Here is a 19838-nt window from a genome sequence, read left to right on the forward strand (position 1 = left end):
ATTGATGTCTCACCCACTGATTTACAGTGTAAAATGATACCGCTGAACCAGATGAGAGTAAACATTATACATTTACAACAAAGACTCTTTATTCCAACTCATCAGAAAAACCAGCTACCAGGAAATGACACGAAAGCTGTAGAATGTCTAGGCATGACTCTATACTCGACTTATATGAATGCAGCTTGTGTTCTCTTAATAAAGACAATGTACTCTCTCTAATACCCCATAAACACGTGATTATTTTCTATTCACATCATATTAAAACAAAGTCACACACACACACACACCAAACAAACAGAGGCCTTATAGTAAGAAAACAATCAGAAGACACTGATGAAGCTTTGTTACGGGCAGAGAGAAAACGAAGAGCAAAACAGGAACCTAAACTGTTAAAATGTTAAAGAACCCTCTCCTCTCCTCTCCTCTCCTGTCCTCTCCTGTCCTCTCCTCTCCTGTCCTCTCCTCTCCTCTCCTCTCCCTCCCCTCCTCTCCTCCTCCCTGTCCTGTCCTCCCTCTCTCTCTCTCCTGTCTCTCCTCTCTCCTCTCTCTTCTCTTCTCTTCTCTCTTCTCTCTTCTCCTTCTCTTCTCTTTCTCTTCTCTCTTCTCTCTTCTCTCTCTTCTCCTCTCCTCTCCTCCTCTCCTCTCCCTCTCCTCTCCTCTCTCCTCTCCTCCTCCTCTCCTCTCCTCCTCTCCTCCTGTCCTCTCCTCTCCTCTCCCTCTCCTCTCCCTCCTCTCATCTCTTCCTCTCTCATATTCTCTTCTCTTGTCACCTCCTTCTTGGCACAGACAAGTACTGAGCCGGCATCCCAGATGGCACCCTCTATTCCTCCTATATAGTGCTTCTTGGCTACTAATGACCAGAGCCTTATGGGAGACCTTTGGTCCCTGGTAAAATGTAGTGCACTACACAGGGAACAGGGTGCCATGTGGGACAGAGACAGAGAGAGACAGGCCCTAACTGTTGCTGCATGCACTCTGACAGTATCTGCTCATAAAGCCCTGTCAACACCCAGCAGCACAGCACGGAAGAGACACACACAGGAGGAGACACACACACAGTTAGACACACACACACACACACACACACACACACACACACACACACACACACACACACACACACACACACACACACACACACACACACACACAGGAGACACACACACACACACACACAGGAGGAGACACACACACACTTAGACACACACACACAGGAGGAGACACACACACTTAGACACACACACACACACAGGAGGAGACACACACACAGTTAGTCACACACACACTTAGACACATACACACACACATGCATAAGAGAAACCCAGTGACCTGACAGACTTGCCCTACCTCACCTCACCTCACCCTCTCCTCCCTCCCTCCCCCCTCCCTCCCTCCCTCCCTCCCTCCCTCCTCCATATCCTCCTCCTGTCCTCTCCCCATCCCCCTCCCTCTCCTCTCCTCTCACCATCCTTCCTTCCACCCTATCCTCCCTCTCTCCCACCCTCCCTCCTCTCCTCACCTCACCTCACCCTATCCTCCCTCCCTCCTCTCCTCTCCCCATCTTTCCTCCCTCCCTTTCCTCCTCCTGTCCTCTCCCCATCCTCCCACTCTATCCTCCCTCTCTCCCACCCTCCCTCATCTCCTCACCTCACCTCACCCTATCCTCCGTCCCTCCTCCCTCCTCTCCTCTCCTCCTCCCTCTCCCCATCCTCCCACCCTCTCCTCCTCCTCCTCTCTCCCCCTCCCATCCTCCCACCCGTTCCTCCCACCCATCTCCTACCCATCTCCTCCCTCTCCCCATCCTCCCTCCCCTTTCTTCTCCCCTCCCTCCACCCCTACCTCAACTCACACTGTAATCCTCTCCCTCTCCTCTCCCTTTACTTCTCCCCTCTAACCCCGCCATCACCCCACAGTAACACACACCTTACATAAACCCTCTTCCTCTCCTCCTGCCCTCTTCCTCTCCTCCTGCCCTCTTCCTCTCCTCCTGCCCTCTTCCTCTCCTCCTGCCCTCTTCCTCTCCTCCTGCCCTCTTCCTCTCCTCCTGCCCTCTTCCTCTCCTCCCCCTCTTCTCTTTCTGAGGCAGGCTGTGCTGCCAGTGCTGACAAGCCACTTCCTCTCACTGAGGTAAACACCTGGGCAATGAACTCACTGAGGTAAACACCTGGGCAATGAACTCCCTGAGGTAAACACCTGGGCAATGAACTCACTGAGGTAAACACCTGGTCAATGAACTCACTGAGGTAAACACCTGGGCAATTAACTCACTGAGGTAAACACCTGGACAATGAACCCACTGAGGTAAACACCTGGGCAATGAACTCACTGAGGTAAACACCTGGGCAATGAACTCACTGAGGTAAACACCTGGGCAATGAACTCACTGAGGTAAACACCTGGGCAATGAACTCACTGAGGTAAACACCTTGGCAATGAACTCACTGAGGTAAACACCTGGCAATGAACTCACTGAGGTAAATACCTGGGCAATGAACTCACTGAGGTAAACACCTGGACAATGAACTCACTGAGGTAAACACCTGGACAATGAACTCACTGCTAAATAACAACACTGACCCAGTTAACAGGCAGGCAACACACAGGTGAGATGTGGTGACGTGGTGGGGTGAGGTGAGGTCTGGTGGGTTGAGGTGAGGTGAGGCAGGGTGAGTGAGGTGTGGTGGGGTGGGATGAGGTGGGGTGAGGTGAGGTGAGGTATGGTGGGTGAGGTGGGGAGGGGTGAGGTGAGGTTTGGTGGGGTGTGGTGGGGTGGGGTGAGGTGAGGTGTGGTGGGATGGGGTGAGGTATGGTGGGGTAAGGTGTGGTGGGGTGAGATGTGGTGGGGTAAGGTGTGGTGGGGTAAGGTGTGGTGGTGTGAGGTGTGGTGGGTGAGGTGTGGTGGGGTGGGGTGAGGTGTGGTGGGGTAAGGTGTGGTGGTGTGAGGTGTGGTGGCGTGAGGTGTGGTGGGGTGAGGTGTGGTGGGGTAAGGTGTGGTGGGGTGAGGTGTGGTGGGGTGAGGTGTGGTGGGGTAAGGTGTGGTGGGGTGGGGTAAGGTGTGGTGGGGTGAGGTGTGGTGGGGTAAGGTGTGGTGGGGTGAGGTGTGGTGGGGTGAGGTGTGGTGGGGTGAGATGTGGTGGGGTAAGGTGTGGTGGGGTGAGGTGTGGTGGGGTGAGGTGTGGTGTGGTGGGGTGAGGTGGGGTGGGGTGAGGTGTGGTGGGGTGAGGTGTGGTGGGGTGGGGTGAGGTGTGGTGGGGTGAGGTGTGGTGGGGTGGGGTGAGGTGTGGTGGGGTGAGGTGTGGTGGGGTAAGGTGTGGTGTGGTAGGGTGAGGTGTGGTGGGGTGTGGTGAGGTGTGGTGGGGTAAGGTGTGGTGTGGTAGGGTGAGGTGTGGTGGGGTGGGGTGAGGTGTGGTGGGGTGGGGTGAGGTGTGGTGGGGTGAGGGGTGGTGGGGTAAGGTGTGGTGTGGTAGGGTGAGGTGTGGTGGGGTGGGGTGAGGTGTGGTGGGGTGAAGTGTGGTGGGGTAAGGTGTGGTGTGGTAGGGTGAGGTGTGGTGGGGTAAGGTGTGGTGTGGTAGGGTGAGGTGTGGTGGGGTAAGGTGTGGTGTGGTAGGGTGAGTTGTGGTGGGATGAGGTTTGGTGAGTGAGTTGAGGTATGGTGGGGTGAGGTGTGGTGTGGTGGGGTGAGGTGTGGTGTGGTGGGAGAGGTATGGTAGGCTGAGGTGAGGTGAGGTGTGGTGCGGTGTGGTGGGGTGAGGTGAGGTGAGGTGGGGTGAGGTGGTAAGGTATGGTGAGGTGTTATAAGTTATGCTAGGGTATGGTGAGATGTGGTATGGTAGGGTATGGTAGGGTCAGGTGAAGTGAAGTGTGGTGGGGTGAGGTATGGTGTGGTGGAGTGGAGTGGGGTAAGGTATGGTGGGGTGGGGTGAGGTTTGGTATGGTGGGGTGAGGTGAGGTTTGGTGTGGTAAGGAATGGTGGGGTGAGATGAGGTGAGTTAAGGTGAGGTAAGGTATGGTGGGGTGGGTGGGTGGGGTGAGGTGTGGTAGGGTGAGGCATGGTAGGGTGGGGTGATGTAAGGTATGGTGGGGTGGGGTAAGGTTTGGTATGGTGGGGTATGGTGGGGTGGGTAGGGTGAGGTGTGGTAGGGTGAGGTGAGGCATGGTAGGGTGGGGTGATGTAAGGTATGGTGGGGTGGGGTAAGGTTTGGTATGGTGGGGTGGGGTGGGGTGGGGTAAGGTTTGGTATGGTGGGGTGAGGTATGGTGGGGTCAGGTGAGATGTGGCAGGGTGAGGTGTGGTGAGGTGAGGTAAGGTATGGTGGGGTGAGGTATGGTGGGGTGAGGTGAGGTGTGGTAGGGTGGGGTGATGTAAGGTATGGTGGGGTGGGGTGGGGTAAGGTTTGGTATGGTGGGGTGAGGTATGGCGGGGTGAGGTGTGGTGAGGTGAGGTAAGGTATGGCGGGGTGAGGTGTGGTAGGGTGAGGTGTGGTGTGGTGAGGTAAGGTTGGTATAGGGTTGAAGGCTGGGGTCAGTGGGTTGGTATAGGGTTGAAGGGCGGGGTCAGTAGGTTGGTATAGGGTTGTAGAGTGGGGTCAGTAGGTTTGTATAGGGTTGAAAGACGGGGTCAGTAGGTTTGTATAGGGTTGAAGGACAGGGTCAGTAGGTTGGTGTAGGGTTGTAGGGTGGGGTCAGTAGGTTGGTGTAGGGTTGTAGGGTGGGGTCAGTAGGTTGGTTTAGGGTTGTAGGACGGTGTCAGTCAGCCAGTCAGCCAGTCAGTCAGGCAGTCAGGCAGGCAGTCAGTCAGGCAGGCAGTCAGCCAGTCAGTCAAGCAGTCAGGCAGGCAGTCAGGCAGTAAGTCAGCCAGTCAGTCAATCAGGCATTCAGCCAGTCAGTCAGGCATTCAAGCAGTTAGTCAGTCAGCCAGGCAGCCAGCCAGTCAGCCAGGCAGTCAGTCAGTCAGTCAGCCAGGCAGACAATCAGGCAGTCAGCCAGTCAGTCAGGCAGTCAAGTAGTCAGTCAGCCAGGCAGTCAGCCAGTCAGCTAGTAAGTCAGTCAGTCAGCCAGGCAGTCAGGCAGTCAATCAGGCAGTCAGCCAGTCAAGTAGTCAGTCAGGCAGTCAGCCAGTCAGTCAGCCAGGCAGTCAGCCAGTCAGTCAGGCAGTCAATCAGGCAGTCAGTCAGTCAGACAGTCAGCCAGTCAGTCAGCCAGTCAGGCAGTCAGCCAGTCAGTCAGTCAGTCAGTCAGTCAGCCAGGCAGTCAATCAGGCAGCCAGACAGTCAGCCAGGCAGTAAGTCAGTCAGTCAGGCAGTAAGTCAGTCAGTCAGTCAGTTAGCCAGGCAGTAAGTCAGTCAGTCAGTAAGTCAGTCAGTAAGTCACTCACTCAGTCAGTCAGTCAGTCAGTCAGTCAGTTAGTCAGTCAGTCAGTCAGTCAGTAAGTTAGTCAGTAAGTCACTCAGTCACTCAGTCACTCAGTCAGTCAGCCAGGCAGTAAGTCAGTCAGTCAGTCAGCCAGGCAGTAAGTCAGTCAGCCAGGCAGTAAGTCAGTCAGCCAGTCAGTCAGTCAGTTAGTCAGTCAGTCAGTCAGTCAGTCAGTCAGTCAGTCAGGCACCATATCGGAGTTAATTGATTAGCTTGGGCTAAATATGGAACTGTATGTCTGTCTGGTTTAATGATAGGAAGCGCTGACAATGAAGAATCTGACCAATTCTAATTTTTAATTGCCAATGAAAAACTCAATATTTATGGTGGTCCCTCTGTCTGTCTGGATGAATGGGGAAATGGATTGAGCTAGTTAAGCATATTCCTTATCACAATGAGAAATAGTGCTTTAACTCGACTAAAGCCCTTTGAAGTCTGAGTTAATACTATTGGATAGATCTGTTTTTTTTTTAGTTCAAACAATACAATTGAACAGGGAAATGTAATTATTAAATTATTCAACAGTGCCAAAGGTAATATTTTTCATAGTACTTTCCCTGTACTTTCTACTGCAAACGCTGAGGTTTTAAAAATGACAGATCCTCTTTTTTTGAGGAACCATTTTCTCTCTTTTGATTTTTAACCTTCAGTCTTGAGAACAAAAACAAATGTTTTTATCTGACTATCATTTCTGTTTCCAGGACAACCAGGGCCACAAGTAGAACACAAAACAACGTGACATTAACAGTTGTTCATTCATGAGCTTTTATTGACAAATGGCAACAAATAAAAAAATGTCAGCCAAGCAAGAACCTGATTATAATGAATTTACACTGGGCCAAAAAAAGTATTTAGTAAGCCACCAATTGTGCAAGTTCTCCCACTTAAAAAGATGAGAGAGGCCTGCAATTTTCATCATAGGTACACTTCAACTATGACAGACAAAAGGATAAAAAATAATCCAGAAAATCACATTGTATGATTTTTAATGAATTTATTTGCAAATTATGGTGGAAAATATGTATTTGCCATGAATACGTGTAACGAGTGGAGGACAGAGGAGCCTCTTAAAGAAGAAGTTACAGGTCTGTGAGCCAGAAATCTTGCTTGTTTGTTATTGACCAAATACTTATTTTCCACCATAATTTGCAAATAAATTCATACAGTTATATACCATGAGGAATGTGATTTCCTAGTTTTTTCTTTCTCCTTTTGTCCGTCATAGTTGAAGTGTACCTATGATGAAAATTACAGGCCTCTCTCATCTTTTTAAGTGGGAGAACTTGCACAATTGGTGGCTGACTAAATACTTTTTTGCCCCACTGTAAATGAATGCTGTAAGTATATACATACATTTGTTTCATACAATGTTTAACAGGAGTTAGAAGTCCAAAACACACCGGTGTCCTGGTGGGACTCCTGGTCCTGGTGGGACTCCTGGTCCTGGTGTGACTCACTGGTCCTGGTGGGACTCCTGGTCCTGGTGGGACTCACTGGTCCTGGTCCTGGTGGGACTCACTGGTCCTGGTGGGACTCCTGGTCCTGGTGGGACTCCTGGTCCTGGTGGGTGGTCCTGGTGGGACTCCTGGTCCTGGTGGGACTCACTGGTCCTGGTCCTGGTGGGACTCCTGGTCCTGGTGGGACTCACTGGTCCTGGTCCTGGTGGGACTCACTGGTCCTGGTGGGACTCCTGGTCCTGGTGGGACTCACTGGTCCTGGTGGGACTCCTGGTCCCGGTGGGACTCCTGGTCCTGGGTGGGACTCACTGGTCCCGGTGGGACTCCTGGTCCCGGTGGGACTCCTGGTCCTGGTGGGACTCACTGGGTGTTAATATGACTTCCTCATGGTATTAAAAAACCTTTTGAAGTCTGATTCATTTTACAGAATTATACAAAATATTTTTTTTAAGTTCAGTAAAAACATATATCAAAAATATTTGTTCCTGAGGACTCAGAGTCTAGCAACTCCTTGTGTCGGGCCGGGCGCCTCCAGGCTGACTTTGGGTTTTCCTCTGACCCATTGGTGCACCTGGCTTCGGGGTTATGAAGCGCGGTTCGGCGGGTCATGTTTCGGGGAGGACGCATGACTCGACCTTCGCCTCTCCCGAGCCCGTTGGGGAGATGAAGCGATGAGACAAGATCGTAATTGGATATCGCGAACCTGGGGAGAAAATGTAGGTAAAAAAACAATGATATAATTTGTTCCTGGAGATATGTCCTGCTGCAGATGCTATGGAATTTGTATCTTATTGATCTCTTCCCAAATGAAACAAATCAATAGAAAATACTGCAAAAGATGCATCTGCAAGTCTAGTCTAGTCTAGTCTAGTCTAGTCTAGTCTAGTCTAGTCTAGTCTAGTCTAGCTACAGTCATTCTACCACTGTGTTTAAAGCAGTTTAAAGCAGAAAACCATCATCCCTTTGACTAGGAAGTCTACAAATGATGTGTTTGTTGTGATTCTAAATGTATACAGTATATTCCCATGTAGACCCACAACTATCCGTTGGGTTAGTAAGCACAATTATCATGGTTATGGACACTATCATTGTCCTGTAACCCTTATGTAACGGACATGGTCAGAGTTGGATCAAGGGGGATGTAAATCATACTGTCCACACGGACAGTCATGGCCGAAATAAACTGCTGTTTTGGCATATGAGACCTTTATTCGTGTAATCTGCAGCAGCGAGAGAACAAGGAGGAGAGAGAGAGAGAGAGAGAGAGAGAGAGAGAGAGAGAGAAAGACGAGAAGAGAAGAGAGAGAGAGAGAGAGGCAGACAGAGACAGAGAGAGAGAGAGAGAGAGAGCGAGAGAGAGACAGAGACAGAGACAGAGACAGAGACAGAGACAGACAGAGACAGAGACAGAGACAGAGACAGAGAGATAGAGAGAGAGACAGAGACAGAGACAGAGGGCGATTTGGCCCTGAACAGAGAGTATACAGTAGCAGAATACCTGACCACTGTGACTGACCCAAATTTAAGGAAAGCTTTGACTATGTACAGACTCAGTGAGCAGGCCGCCGTAGGCAGACCTGGCTCTCAAGAGAAGACTATATGCACACTGCCCACAAAGTGAGCTGCACTTCCTAACCTCCTGCCAAATGTATGACCATATTAGAGACACATATTTCCCTCAGATTACACAGATCCACAAAGAATTATGCAGTTTTTTGTTTTTTTACGTGTTATTTCTTACATTAGTACCCCAGGTCGTCTTAGGTTTCATTACATACAGTCGAGAAGAACTACTGAATATAAGATCAGCGTCAACTCACCATCAATACGACCAAGAATATGTTTTCCGCGACGTGGATCCTGTGTTCTGCCTTACAAACAGGACAACGGAATGGATCGCATGCAGCGACCCAAGGAAACGACTCCGAAAAAGAGGGAAACGTAGCGGTCTTCTGGTCAGACTTCGGACAAGGGCACATCGCGCACCACTCCCCAGCATACTTCTTGCCAATGTCCAGTCTCTTGACAACAAGGTTGATGAAATCCGAGCAAGGGTAGCATTCCAGAGGGACATCAGAGACTGCAACGTTCTCTGCTTCACGGAAACATGGCTTACTGGGAAGACGCTATCCGATGCGGTGCAGCCAACGGGTTTCTCCACGCATCGCGCCGACAGAAACAAACATCTTTCTGGTAAGAAGAGCGGCGGGGGCGTATGCCTCATGACTAACGAGACATGGTGTGATGAAGGAAACATACAGGAACTCAAATCCTTCTGTTCACCTGATTTAGAATTCCTCACAATCAAATGTAGACCGCATTATCTTCCAAGAGAATTCTCTTCGATTATAATCACAGCCGTATACATCCCCCCCAAGCAGACACATCGATGGCTCTGAACGAACTTTATTTAACTCTTTGCAAACTGGAAACCATTTATCTGGAGGCTGCATTCATTGTAGCTGGGGATTTTAACAAAGCTAATCTGAAAACAAGACTCCCTAAATTTTATCAGCATATCGATTGCGCAACCAGGGGTGGTAAAACCTTGGATCATTGTTACTCTAACTTCCGCGACGCATATAAGGCCCTGCCCCGCCCCCTTTCGGAAAAGCTGACCACGACTCCATTTTGTTGATCCCTGCCTACAGGCAGAAACTTAAACAAGAGGCTCCCACGCTGAGGTCTGTCCAACGCTGGTCAGACCAAGCTGACTCCACACTCCAAGACTGCTTCCATCACGTGGACTGGGACATGTTTCGTATTGCGTCAGATAAAAATATTGACGAATACGCTGATTCGGTGTGCGAGTTCATTAGAACGTGCGTTGAAGATGTCGTTCCCATAGCAACGATAAAAACATTCCCTAACCAGAAACCGTGGATTGATGGCAGCATTCGCGTGAAACTGAAAGCGCGAACCACTGCTTTTAATCAGGGCAAGGTGTCTGGCAACATGACCGAATACAAACAGTGCAGCTATTCCCTCCGCAAGGCTATTAAACAAGCTAAGCGTCAGTACAGAGACAAAGTAGAATCTCAATTCAACGGCTCAGACACAAGAGGCATGTGGCAGGGTCTACAGTCAATCACGGACTACAAGAAGAAACCCAGCCCAGTCACGGACCAGGATGTCTTGCTCCCAGGCAGACTAAATAACTTTTTTGCCCGCTTTGAGGACAATACAGTGCCACTGACACGGCCTGCAACGAAAACATGCGGTCTCTCCTTCACTGCAGCTGAGGTGAGTAAGACATTTAAACTTGTTAACCCTCGCAAGGCTGCAGGCCCAGACGGCATCCCCAGCCGCGCCCTCAGAGCATGCGCAGACCAGCTGGCTGGTGTGTTTACGGACATATTCAATCAATCCCTATACCAGTCTGCTGTTCCCACATGCTTCAAGAGGGCCACCATTGTTCCTGTTCCCAAGAAAGCTAAGGTAACTGAGCTAAACGACTACCGCCCCGTAGCACTCACTTCCGTCATCATGAAGTGCTTTGAGAGACTAGTCAAGGACCATATCACCTCCACCCTACCTGACACCCTAGACCCACTCCAATTTGCTTACCGCCCAAATAGGTCCACAGACGATGCAATCTCAACCACACTGCACACTGCCCTAACCCACCTGGACAAGAGGAATACCTATGTGAGAATGCTGTTCATCGACTACAGCTCGGCATTCAACACCATAGTACCCTCCAAGCTCGTCATCAAGCTCGAGACCCTGGGTCTCGACCCCACCCTGTGCAACTGGGTACTGGACTTCCTGACGGGCCGCCCCCAGGTGGTGAGGGTAGGCAACAACATCTCCTCCCCGCTGATCCTCAACACGGGGGCCCCACAAGGGTGCGTTCTGAGCCCTCTCCTGTACTCCCTGTTCACCCACGACTGCGTGGCCACGCACGCCTCCAACTCAATCATCAAGTTTGCGGACGACACAACAGTGGTAGGCTTGATTACCAACAACGACGAGACGGCCTACAGGGAGGAGGTGAGGGCCCTCGGAGTGTGGTGTCAGGAAAATAACCTCACACTCAACGTCAACAAAACTAAGGAGATGATTGTGGACTTCAGGAAACAGCAGAGGGAACACCCCCCTATCCACATCGATGGAACAGTAGTGGAGAGGGTAGCAAGTTTTAAGTTCCTCGGCATACACATCACAGACAAACTGAATTGGTCCACTCACACTGACAGCGTCGTGAAGAAGGCGCAGCAGCGCCTCTTCAACCTCAAGATGCTGAAGAAATTCGGCTTGTCACCAAAAGCACTCACAAACTTCTACAGATGCACAATCGAGAGCATCCTGGCGGGCTGTATCACCGCCTGATACGGCAACTGCTCCACCCTCAACCGTAAGGCTCTCCAGAGGGTAGTGAGGTCTGCACAATGCATCACCGGGGGCAAACTACCTGCCCTCCAGGACACCTACACCACCCGATGTTACAGGAAGGCCATAAAGACCATCAAGGACATCAACCACCCGAACCACTGCCTGTTCACCCCGCTATCATCCAGAAGGCGAGGTCAGTACAGGTGCATCAAAGCTGGGACCGAGAGACTGAAGAACAGCTTCTATCTCAAGGCCATCAGACTGTTAAACAGCCACCACTAACATTGAGTGGCTGCTGCCAACACACTGTCATTGACACTGACCCAACTCCAGCCACTTTAATAATGGGAATTGATGGAAAATGATGTAAATATACCACTAGCCACTTTAAACAATGCTACCTTATATAATGTTACTTACCCTACATTATTAATCTCATATGCATACGTATATACTGTACTCTACATCATCGACTGCATCCTTATGTAATACATGTATCACTAGCCACTTGAACTATGCCACTTTGTTTACTTTGTCTACATACTCATCTCATATGTATATACTGTACTCGATACCATCTACTGTATGCTGCTCTGTACCATCACTCATTCATATATCCTTATGTACATATTCTTTATCCCCTTACACTGTGTATAAGACAATAGTTTTAGAATTGTTAGTTAGATTACTTGTTGGTTATCACTGCATTGTCGGAACTAGAAGCACAAGCATTTCGCTACACTCGCATTAACATCTGCTAACCATGTGTATGTGACAAATACAATTTGATTTGATTTGATTTGAAGCATTTCGCTACACTCGCATTAACATCTGCTAACCATGTGTATGTGACAAATAAATTTGATTTGATTTGAATTAGAAAATACGTCAAATGTTGATAAACTCCCATATCTACTGGGTGAAATACCACAGTGTGACATCACAGCAGCAAGATGTGTGACCTGTTGCCACAAGAAAAGGGCAACCAGTGAAGAACAAACACCATTGTAAATACAACCCATATTTATGCTTATTTAGTAACTATTTGCACATCGTTACAACACTGCACATAGCCATAATATATAACATTCGAAATGTCTCTATTCTTCAGAAAGAGAGAGAAGGGCTCTTACCAAGCCGACCAATCACATCTCCTTCTGAATTCCCGTCTCTGCGTCATCTTGCCTCCAAAATCTGAAACAAAATATCATGACATCATTTAGTCATTTAGTCATGTCTGGAGGTACAGTGTGCTCTTTCTGTCCTGATCATTGAGGATCCTTCTGTCCTGATCATTGAGGATCTTTCTGTCCTGATCATTGAGGATCCTTCTGTCCTGATCATTGAGGATCATTCTGTCCTGATCATTGAGGATCATTCTGTCCTGATCAATGAGGATCATTCTGTCCTGATCATTGAGGATCATTCTGTCCTGATCATTGAGGATCATTCTGTCCTGATCATTGAGGATCAGTCTGTCCTGATCATTGAGGATCATTCTGTCCTGATCATTGAGGATCAGTCTGTCCTGATCATTGAGGATCATTCTGTCCTGATCATTGAGGATCATTCTGTCCTGATCATTGAGGATCATTCTGTCCTGATCATTGAGGATCATTCTGTCCTGATCATTGAGGATCATTCTGTCCTGATCATTGAGGATCATTCTGTCCTGATCATTGAGGATCATTCTGTCCTGATCATTGAGGATCATTCTGTCCTGATCTTTGAGGATCATTCTGTCCTGATCATTGAGGATCATTCTGTCCTGATCATTGAGTTGTACTCAAATGTGACTGTTATTTTCATTCATTACCTGTATTTAACCAGGCAAGTCAGTTAAAATAACGAATTATTATTTACAATGACGGCCTACACCGGTCAAACCCTAACCAGGACGACGCTGGGCCGCCTTATGGGACTCCAAATCACAGCCAGTTGTGATACAGCCTGGATTCGAACCAGGGTGTCTGTAGTGATGCCTCAAGCACTGAGACGCAGTGCCTTAGACCCCAAGCGACTTACAGCTGTAATCGCAGCAAAAGGTGGCGCTACAAAGTATTAACTTAAGGGGGCTGAATAATTTTGCACGCCCAATTTTTCAGTTTTGATTTGTTAAAAAAGTTTGAAATATCCAATAAATGTTGTTCCACTTCATGATTGTGTCCCACTTGTTGTTGATTCTTCACAAAAAAATACAGTTTTATATCTTTATGTTTTCGCAAGGCACTGTATATGTATACAGTATATATATAACGTTTTTAAAAGTAGGACGTCTCTGGTGATCGTCTGCATGTTACAAAGCTGTGAGTTTAGTGTTTGAGAAGATGCTGAACTTGTAATTCCCATGGGTTCCTATGGACCACAGCCAACGGAAACTCCTCCCACCACACCATAACTCCACTGTGTCTTATGAGGAGAGAGAGAGAGAGAGAGAGACAGAGAGAGAGAGAGAGACAGAGAGAGACAGAGAGAGAGACAGAGAGAGAGAGAGAGAGAGAGAGACAGAGAGAGAGACAGAGAGAGAGAGAGAGAGACAGAGAGAGAGAGAGAGAGAGAGACAGAGAGACAGAGAGAGAGACAGAGAGACAGAGAGAGAGAGACAGAGAGAGAGAGAGAGACAGAGAGAGACAGAGAGAGACAGAGAGACAGAGAGAGAGAGAGAGAGAGAGAGAGAGAGACAGAGAGAGAGAGAGAGAGAGAGAGAGGGAGGAAAAAAACAACGGCCCGTCAAAGCCGCTAGCTCAACGTCCGTATTCACGTGTCCTTTCATCCCAGAGCCCCCCTCCCAGAACCCCTCCCAGAACCCCCCCCACACACACAACATTATCAAAGGAATTAAGAGCCAGTTTATGGGGGCCTTTATGGAGGGCATTCAGATTAACAGTGATGATAAAACAAGGATGAGTTTTTGTCAGAAGTTCACATTGGGCCCTTATTGTGGTGTTGGCTGTTACACTGCTGTGCTCTAACTCTGCTCGGCTCTGAGCGCCGTGTGGTTTAAAGTTGGCTAGCAGGAACCGCGTTATTGGTCAATGGCTTTTAAATGCTTGACTGATTGGTTCAGAGATTTTAAACGGTAGGGTGTGACTGTGCAGCAGTTCAAGTGTAGTTAAAGGGTTTGTAATTAGTGGTATCGACCGGTGGTGTGAGCCATAAGGCCATAGAAAACAGTTCTGCTGAACAGAGACGCCACAGAGCAATTAAACACAAAACAATTCAATCCTAGATCTGTTTTCAAACTATATCTCAAACCCATGCTGACACATGTAGAAGCCTACTTATCTGGCCTGGTATATATCTTCACATGGTATTTAAACAGCACAAACAAAGTACCAAAGAATCATGTTCAACTTTTAAGACATTTGTCACATAATGATGTCGTGACTGTTTAGGGAGCGTCTAACAAAGTACCAAAAAATCATGTTCAACTTTTAAGACATTTGTCACATAATGATGTCGTGACTGTTTAGGGAGCGTCTAACAAAGTACCAAAAAATCATGTTCAACTTTTAAGACATTTGTCACATAATGATGTCGTGACTGTTTAGGGAGCGTCTAACAAAGTACCAAAAAATCATGTTCAACTTTTAAGACATTTGTCACATAATGATGTCGTGACTATTTAGGGAGCGTCTAACAAAGTGCCTTTTATCAAGTTAAACTTTTAAGACATTTGTCACATAATGATGTCGTGACTATTTAGGGAGCGTCTAACAAAGTGCCTTTTATCAAGTTAAACTTTTAAGACATTTGTCACATAATGATGTCGTGACTGTTTAGGGAGCGTCTAACAAAGTACCAAAAAATCATGTTCAACTTTTAAGACATTTGTCACATAATGATGTCGTGACTATTTAGGGAGCGTCTAACAAAGTGCCTTTTATCAAGTTAAACTTTTAAGACATTTGTCACATAATGATGTCGTGACTATTTAGGGAGCGTCTAACAAAGTGCCTTTTATCAAGTTAAACTTTTAAGACATTTGTCACATAATGATGTCGTGACTGTTTAGGGAGCGTCTAACAAAGTACCAAAAAATCATGTTCAACTTTTAATACATTTGTTACATAATGATGTCGTGACTATTTAGGGAGCGTCTAACAAAGTGCCTAGTATCAAGTATCAAGTACAAATGTATTTCTATCATATTTGCATGTCTGGATTAAGTGTAGGTTGGCTATACTGTATACAGTATATGCAGTACATTCAGAAAGTATTCAGACCCCTTGACTTTTTCCACATTTTGTTAGGTTACAGCCCTATTCAAAAATGTATTCAATTGTTTTTTTCCCCTCATCAATCTACACACAATACCCCCATAACGACAAAGCAAAAAGAGGTTTGTTGAAATTTTTGGCCCCCCCCAAAAAATAAAAACCTGAAATATCACATTTCCATAAGAATTCAGACCCTTTACTCAGTACTTTGTTGAAGCACCTTTGGCAGTGATTACAGCCTCCAGTCTTCTTCAGCATGATGCTACAAGCTTGGCACACCTGTATTTGGGGAGTTTCTCCCATTCTTCTCTGCAGATCCTCTCAAGCTCTGTCAGGTTGGATGGGGAGCATCGCTGTACAGCTATTTTCAGGTCTCTCCAGAGATGTTCGTTTGGGTTCAAATCCGGGCTCTAGCTGGGCCACTCAAGGACATTCAGAGACTTATCCCGAAGCCACTCTTGCGTTGTCTTGGCTGTGTGCTTAGGGTCGTTGTCCTGTCGGAAGGTGAACCTACGCCCCAGTCTGAGGTCCTGAGTGCTTAGGGTCGTTGTCCTGTCGGAAGGTGAACCTACGCCCCAGTCTGAGGTCCTGAGTGCTTAGGGTCGTTGTCCTGTCGGAAGGTGAACCTACGCCCCAGTCTGAGGTCCTGAGTGCTTAGGGTCGTTGTCCTGTCGGAAGGTGAACCTACGCCCCAGTCTGAGGTCCTGAGTGCTTAGGGTCGTTGTCCTGTCGGAAGGTGAACCTACGCCCCAGTCTGAGGTCCTGAGTGCTTAGGGTCGTTGTCCTGTCGGAAGGTGAAGGTATAACTGTATAACTGTCCTGAGTGCTTATAGTGTATAACTGTATAACTGTCCTGTCGGAAGGTAGTGTATAACCTGTATAACTGCCCCAGTCTGAGTCCTGAACTGTTAGTGTATAACTGTATAACTGTATAACTGTATATTTTATAACTGTATAACTGTATAGCTGTATATTTTATAACTGTATAACTGTATAACTGTATAACTGTATAGTGTATAACTGTATAACTGTATAACTGTATAACTGTATAACTGTATAGTGTATAACTGTATAGTGTATAACTGTATAACTGTATAACTGTATAGTGTATAACTGTATAACTGTATAGCTGTATATTTTATAACTGTATAACTGTATAACTGTATAACTGTATAGTGTATAACTGTATAACTGTATAACTGTATAACTGTATAACTGTATAGTGTATAACTGTATAACTGTATAGTGTATAACTGTATAACTGTATAGTGTATAACTGTATAGTGTATAACTGTATATTTTATAACTGTATAACTGTATAACTGTATAACTGTATATTTTATAACTGTATAACTGTATAGTGTATAACTGTATAGTGTATAACTGTATATTTTATAACTGTATAACTGTATAACTGTATAACTGTATAGTGTATAACTGTATAACTGTATAACTGTAGTGTATAACTGTATAACTGTATAACTGTATACCATGCTTATAACTGTATAGTCCTATAACTCATAACTTGGTTTTTGTATAACTGTATAACTGTATAGTGTATAACTGTATAGTGTATAACTGTATAGTGTATAAATCATGTAATCAACTTATATGTATAACAGTATAACTGTATAAGTTGTATAAACTGTAAGGATGATCATGTAAACTGTACCTGTAGCTCAATTGTATAGTGTATAACTGTAACTATAGTGTATAACTGTATATATAGTGTATAACTGTATAACTGTATTGTATAGTGTATAACTGTATAACTGTATAGTGTATAAACTGTATAACTTTATCATGTATATTTTATAACTGTATAGGTATAACTGTATAGTGTATGTATAACTGTATAACTGTATAGTGTATAACTGTATAACTGTATAAACTGTTGGAAAAACTGTAAGTGTATAACTGTCATAACTGTATAACTGTATAGTGTATAACTGTATAACTGTATAACTGTATAACTGTATAGTGTATAACTGTATAACTGTATAGTGTATAACTGTATAGTGTATAACTGTATAGTGTATAACTGTATAACTGTATAGTGTATAACTGTATAACTGTATAGTGTATAACTGTATAACTGTATAGTGTATAACTGTATAACTGTATAACTGTATAACTGTATGTAAACTGTATAACTGTATAATAACTGTATAACTGTATAGTGTATAACTGTATAGTGTATAACTGTATAACTGTATAACTGTATAACTGTATAGTGTATAACTGTATAACTGTATAACTGTATAACTGTATAACTGTATAGTGTATAACTGTATAACTGTATAACTGTATAACTGTATAGTGTATAACTGTATAACTGTATAACTGTATAACTGTATAACTGTATAACTGTATAACTGTATAGTGTATAACTGTATAACTGTATAACTGTATAACTGTATAACTGTATAACTGTATAACTGTATAACTGTATAACTGTATAACTGTATAACTGTATAACTGTATAACTGTATAACTGTATAACTGTATAACTGTATAACTGTATAACTGTATAGTGTATAACTGTATAACTGTATAACTGTATAACTGTATAGTGTATAACTGTATAACTGTATAGTGTATAACTGTATAACTGTATAGTGTATAACTGTATAGTGTATAACTGTATAGTGTATAACTGTATAACTGTATAACTGTATAACTGTATAACTGTATAACTGTATAACTGTATAGTGTATAACTGTATAACTGTATAGTGTATAACTGTATAGTGTATAACTGTATAGTGTATAACTGTATAACTGTATAGCTGTATATTTTATAACTGTATAACTGTATAGTGTATAACTGTATAACTGTATAACTGTATATTTTATAACTGTATAACTGTATAACTGTATAACTGTATAGTGTATAACTGTATAGTGTATAACTGTATAGTGTATAACTGTATAACTGTATAGTGTATAACTGTATAACTGTATAACTGTATAACTGTATAACTGTATAACTGTATAACTGTATAACTGTATAGTGTATAACTGTATAGTGTATAACTGTATAGTGTATAACTGTATAACTGTATAATTTATAACTGTATAACTGTATAGTGTATAACTGTATAACTGTATAGTGTATAACTGTATAACTGTATAACTGTATAGTGTATAACTGTATAACTGTATAGTGTATAACTGTATAACTGTATAGTGTATAACTGTATAGTGTATAACTGTATAACTGTATAGTGTATAACTGTATAGTGTAACTGTATAACTGTATAGTGTATAACTGTATAACTGTATAACTGTATAGTGTATAACTGTATAACTGTATAACTGTATAACTGTATAACTGTATAACTGTATAACTTATAGTATAACTGTATAACTGTATAACTGTATAACTGTATATTTTATAACTGTATAACTGTATAACTGTATATTTTATAACTGTATAACTGTATAACTGTATAACTGTATATTTTATAACTGTATAACTGTATAACTGTATATTTTATAACTGTATAACTGTATAACTGTATAACTGTATATTTTATAACTGTATAACTGTATAGTGTATAACTGTATAACTGTATAACTGTATAGTGTATAACTGTATAACTGTATAGTGTATAACTGTATAGTGTATAACTGTATAACTGTATAACTGTATAGTGTATAACTGTATAACTGTATAACTGTATAGTGTATAACTGTATAACTGTATAACTGTATAACTGTATAACTGTATAGTGTATAACTGTATAACTGTATAGTGTATAACTGTATAACTGTATAGTGTATAACTGTATAACTGTATAACTGTATAACTGTATAACTGTATAACTGTATAACTGTATAACTGTATAACTGTATAGTGTATAACTGTATAACTGTATAACTGTATAACTGTATAACTGTATAACTGTATAGTGTATAACTGTATAACTGTATAACTGTATAACTGTATAACTGTATAACTGTATAACTGTATAACTGTATAACTGTATAACTGTATAACTGTATAACTGTATAATAACTGTATAACTGTATAGTGTATAACTGTATAGTGTATAGTGTATAACTGTATAGTGTATAACTGTATAACTGTGTGTATAACTGTATAACTGTATAACTGTATAACTGTATAACTGTATATACTGTATAATAACTGTATAGTGTATAACTGTATAGTGTATAACTGTATAGTGTATAACTGTATAGTGTATAACTGTATAACTGTATAACTGTATAACTGTATAGTGTATAACTGTATAACTGTATAACTGTATAGTGTATAACTGTATAACTGTATAGTGTATAACTGTATAGTGTATAACTGTATAACTGTATAACTGTATAGTGTATAACTGTATAACTGTATAGTGTATAACTGTATAACTGTATAATAACTGTATAACTGTATAACTG

General features: G+C 44.0%; 1 protein-coding gene across 1 annotated transcript; it reads right to left on the reverse strand.

Annotated features, from left to right (window-relative positions):
* Positions 1 to 2584: 2584 nt before the first annotated feature.
* Positions 2585 to 7480, reverse strand: LOC135574949 (uncharacterized). Its single transcript, XM_065027073.1, has 3 exons — positions 7413 to 7480; positions 7088 to 7221; positions 2585 to 3714 (listed from the first exon to the last, which is right to left on the reverse strand). The coding sequence occupies exons 1-3, from the start codon at positions 7478 to 7480 to the stop codon at positions 2585 to 2587; spliced, it is 1332 nt and encodes a 443-aa protein (XP_064883145.1).
* Positions 7481 to 19838: the final 12358 nt, after the last annotated feature.

The sequence above is a fragment of the Oncorhynchus nerka genome, linkage group LG14, assembly GCF_034236695.1.
Source record: "Oncorhynchus nerka isolate Pitt River linkage group LG14, Oner_Uvic_2.0, whole genome shotgun sequence".
NCBI lineage: Eukaryota > Metazoa > Chordata > Actinopteri > Salmoniformes > Salmonidae > Oncorhynchus > Oncorhynchus nerka.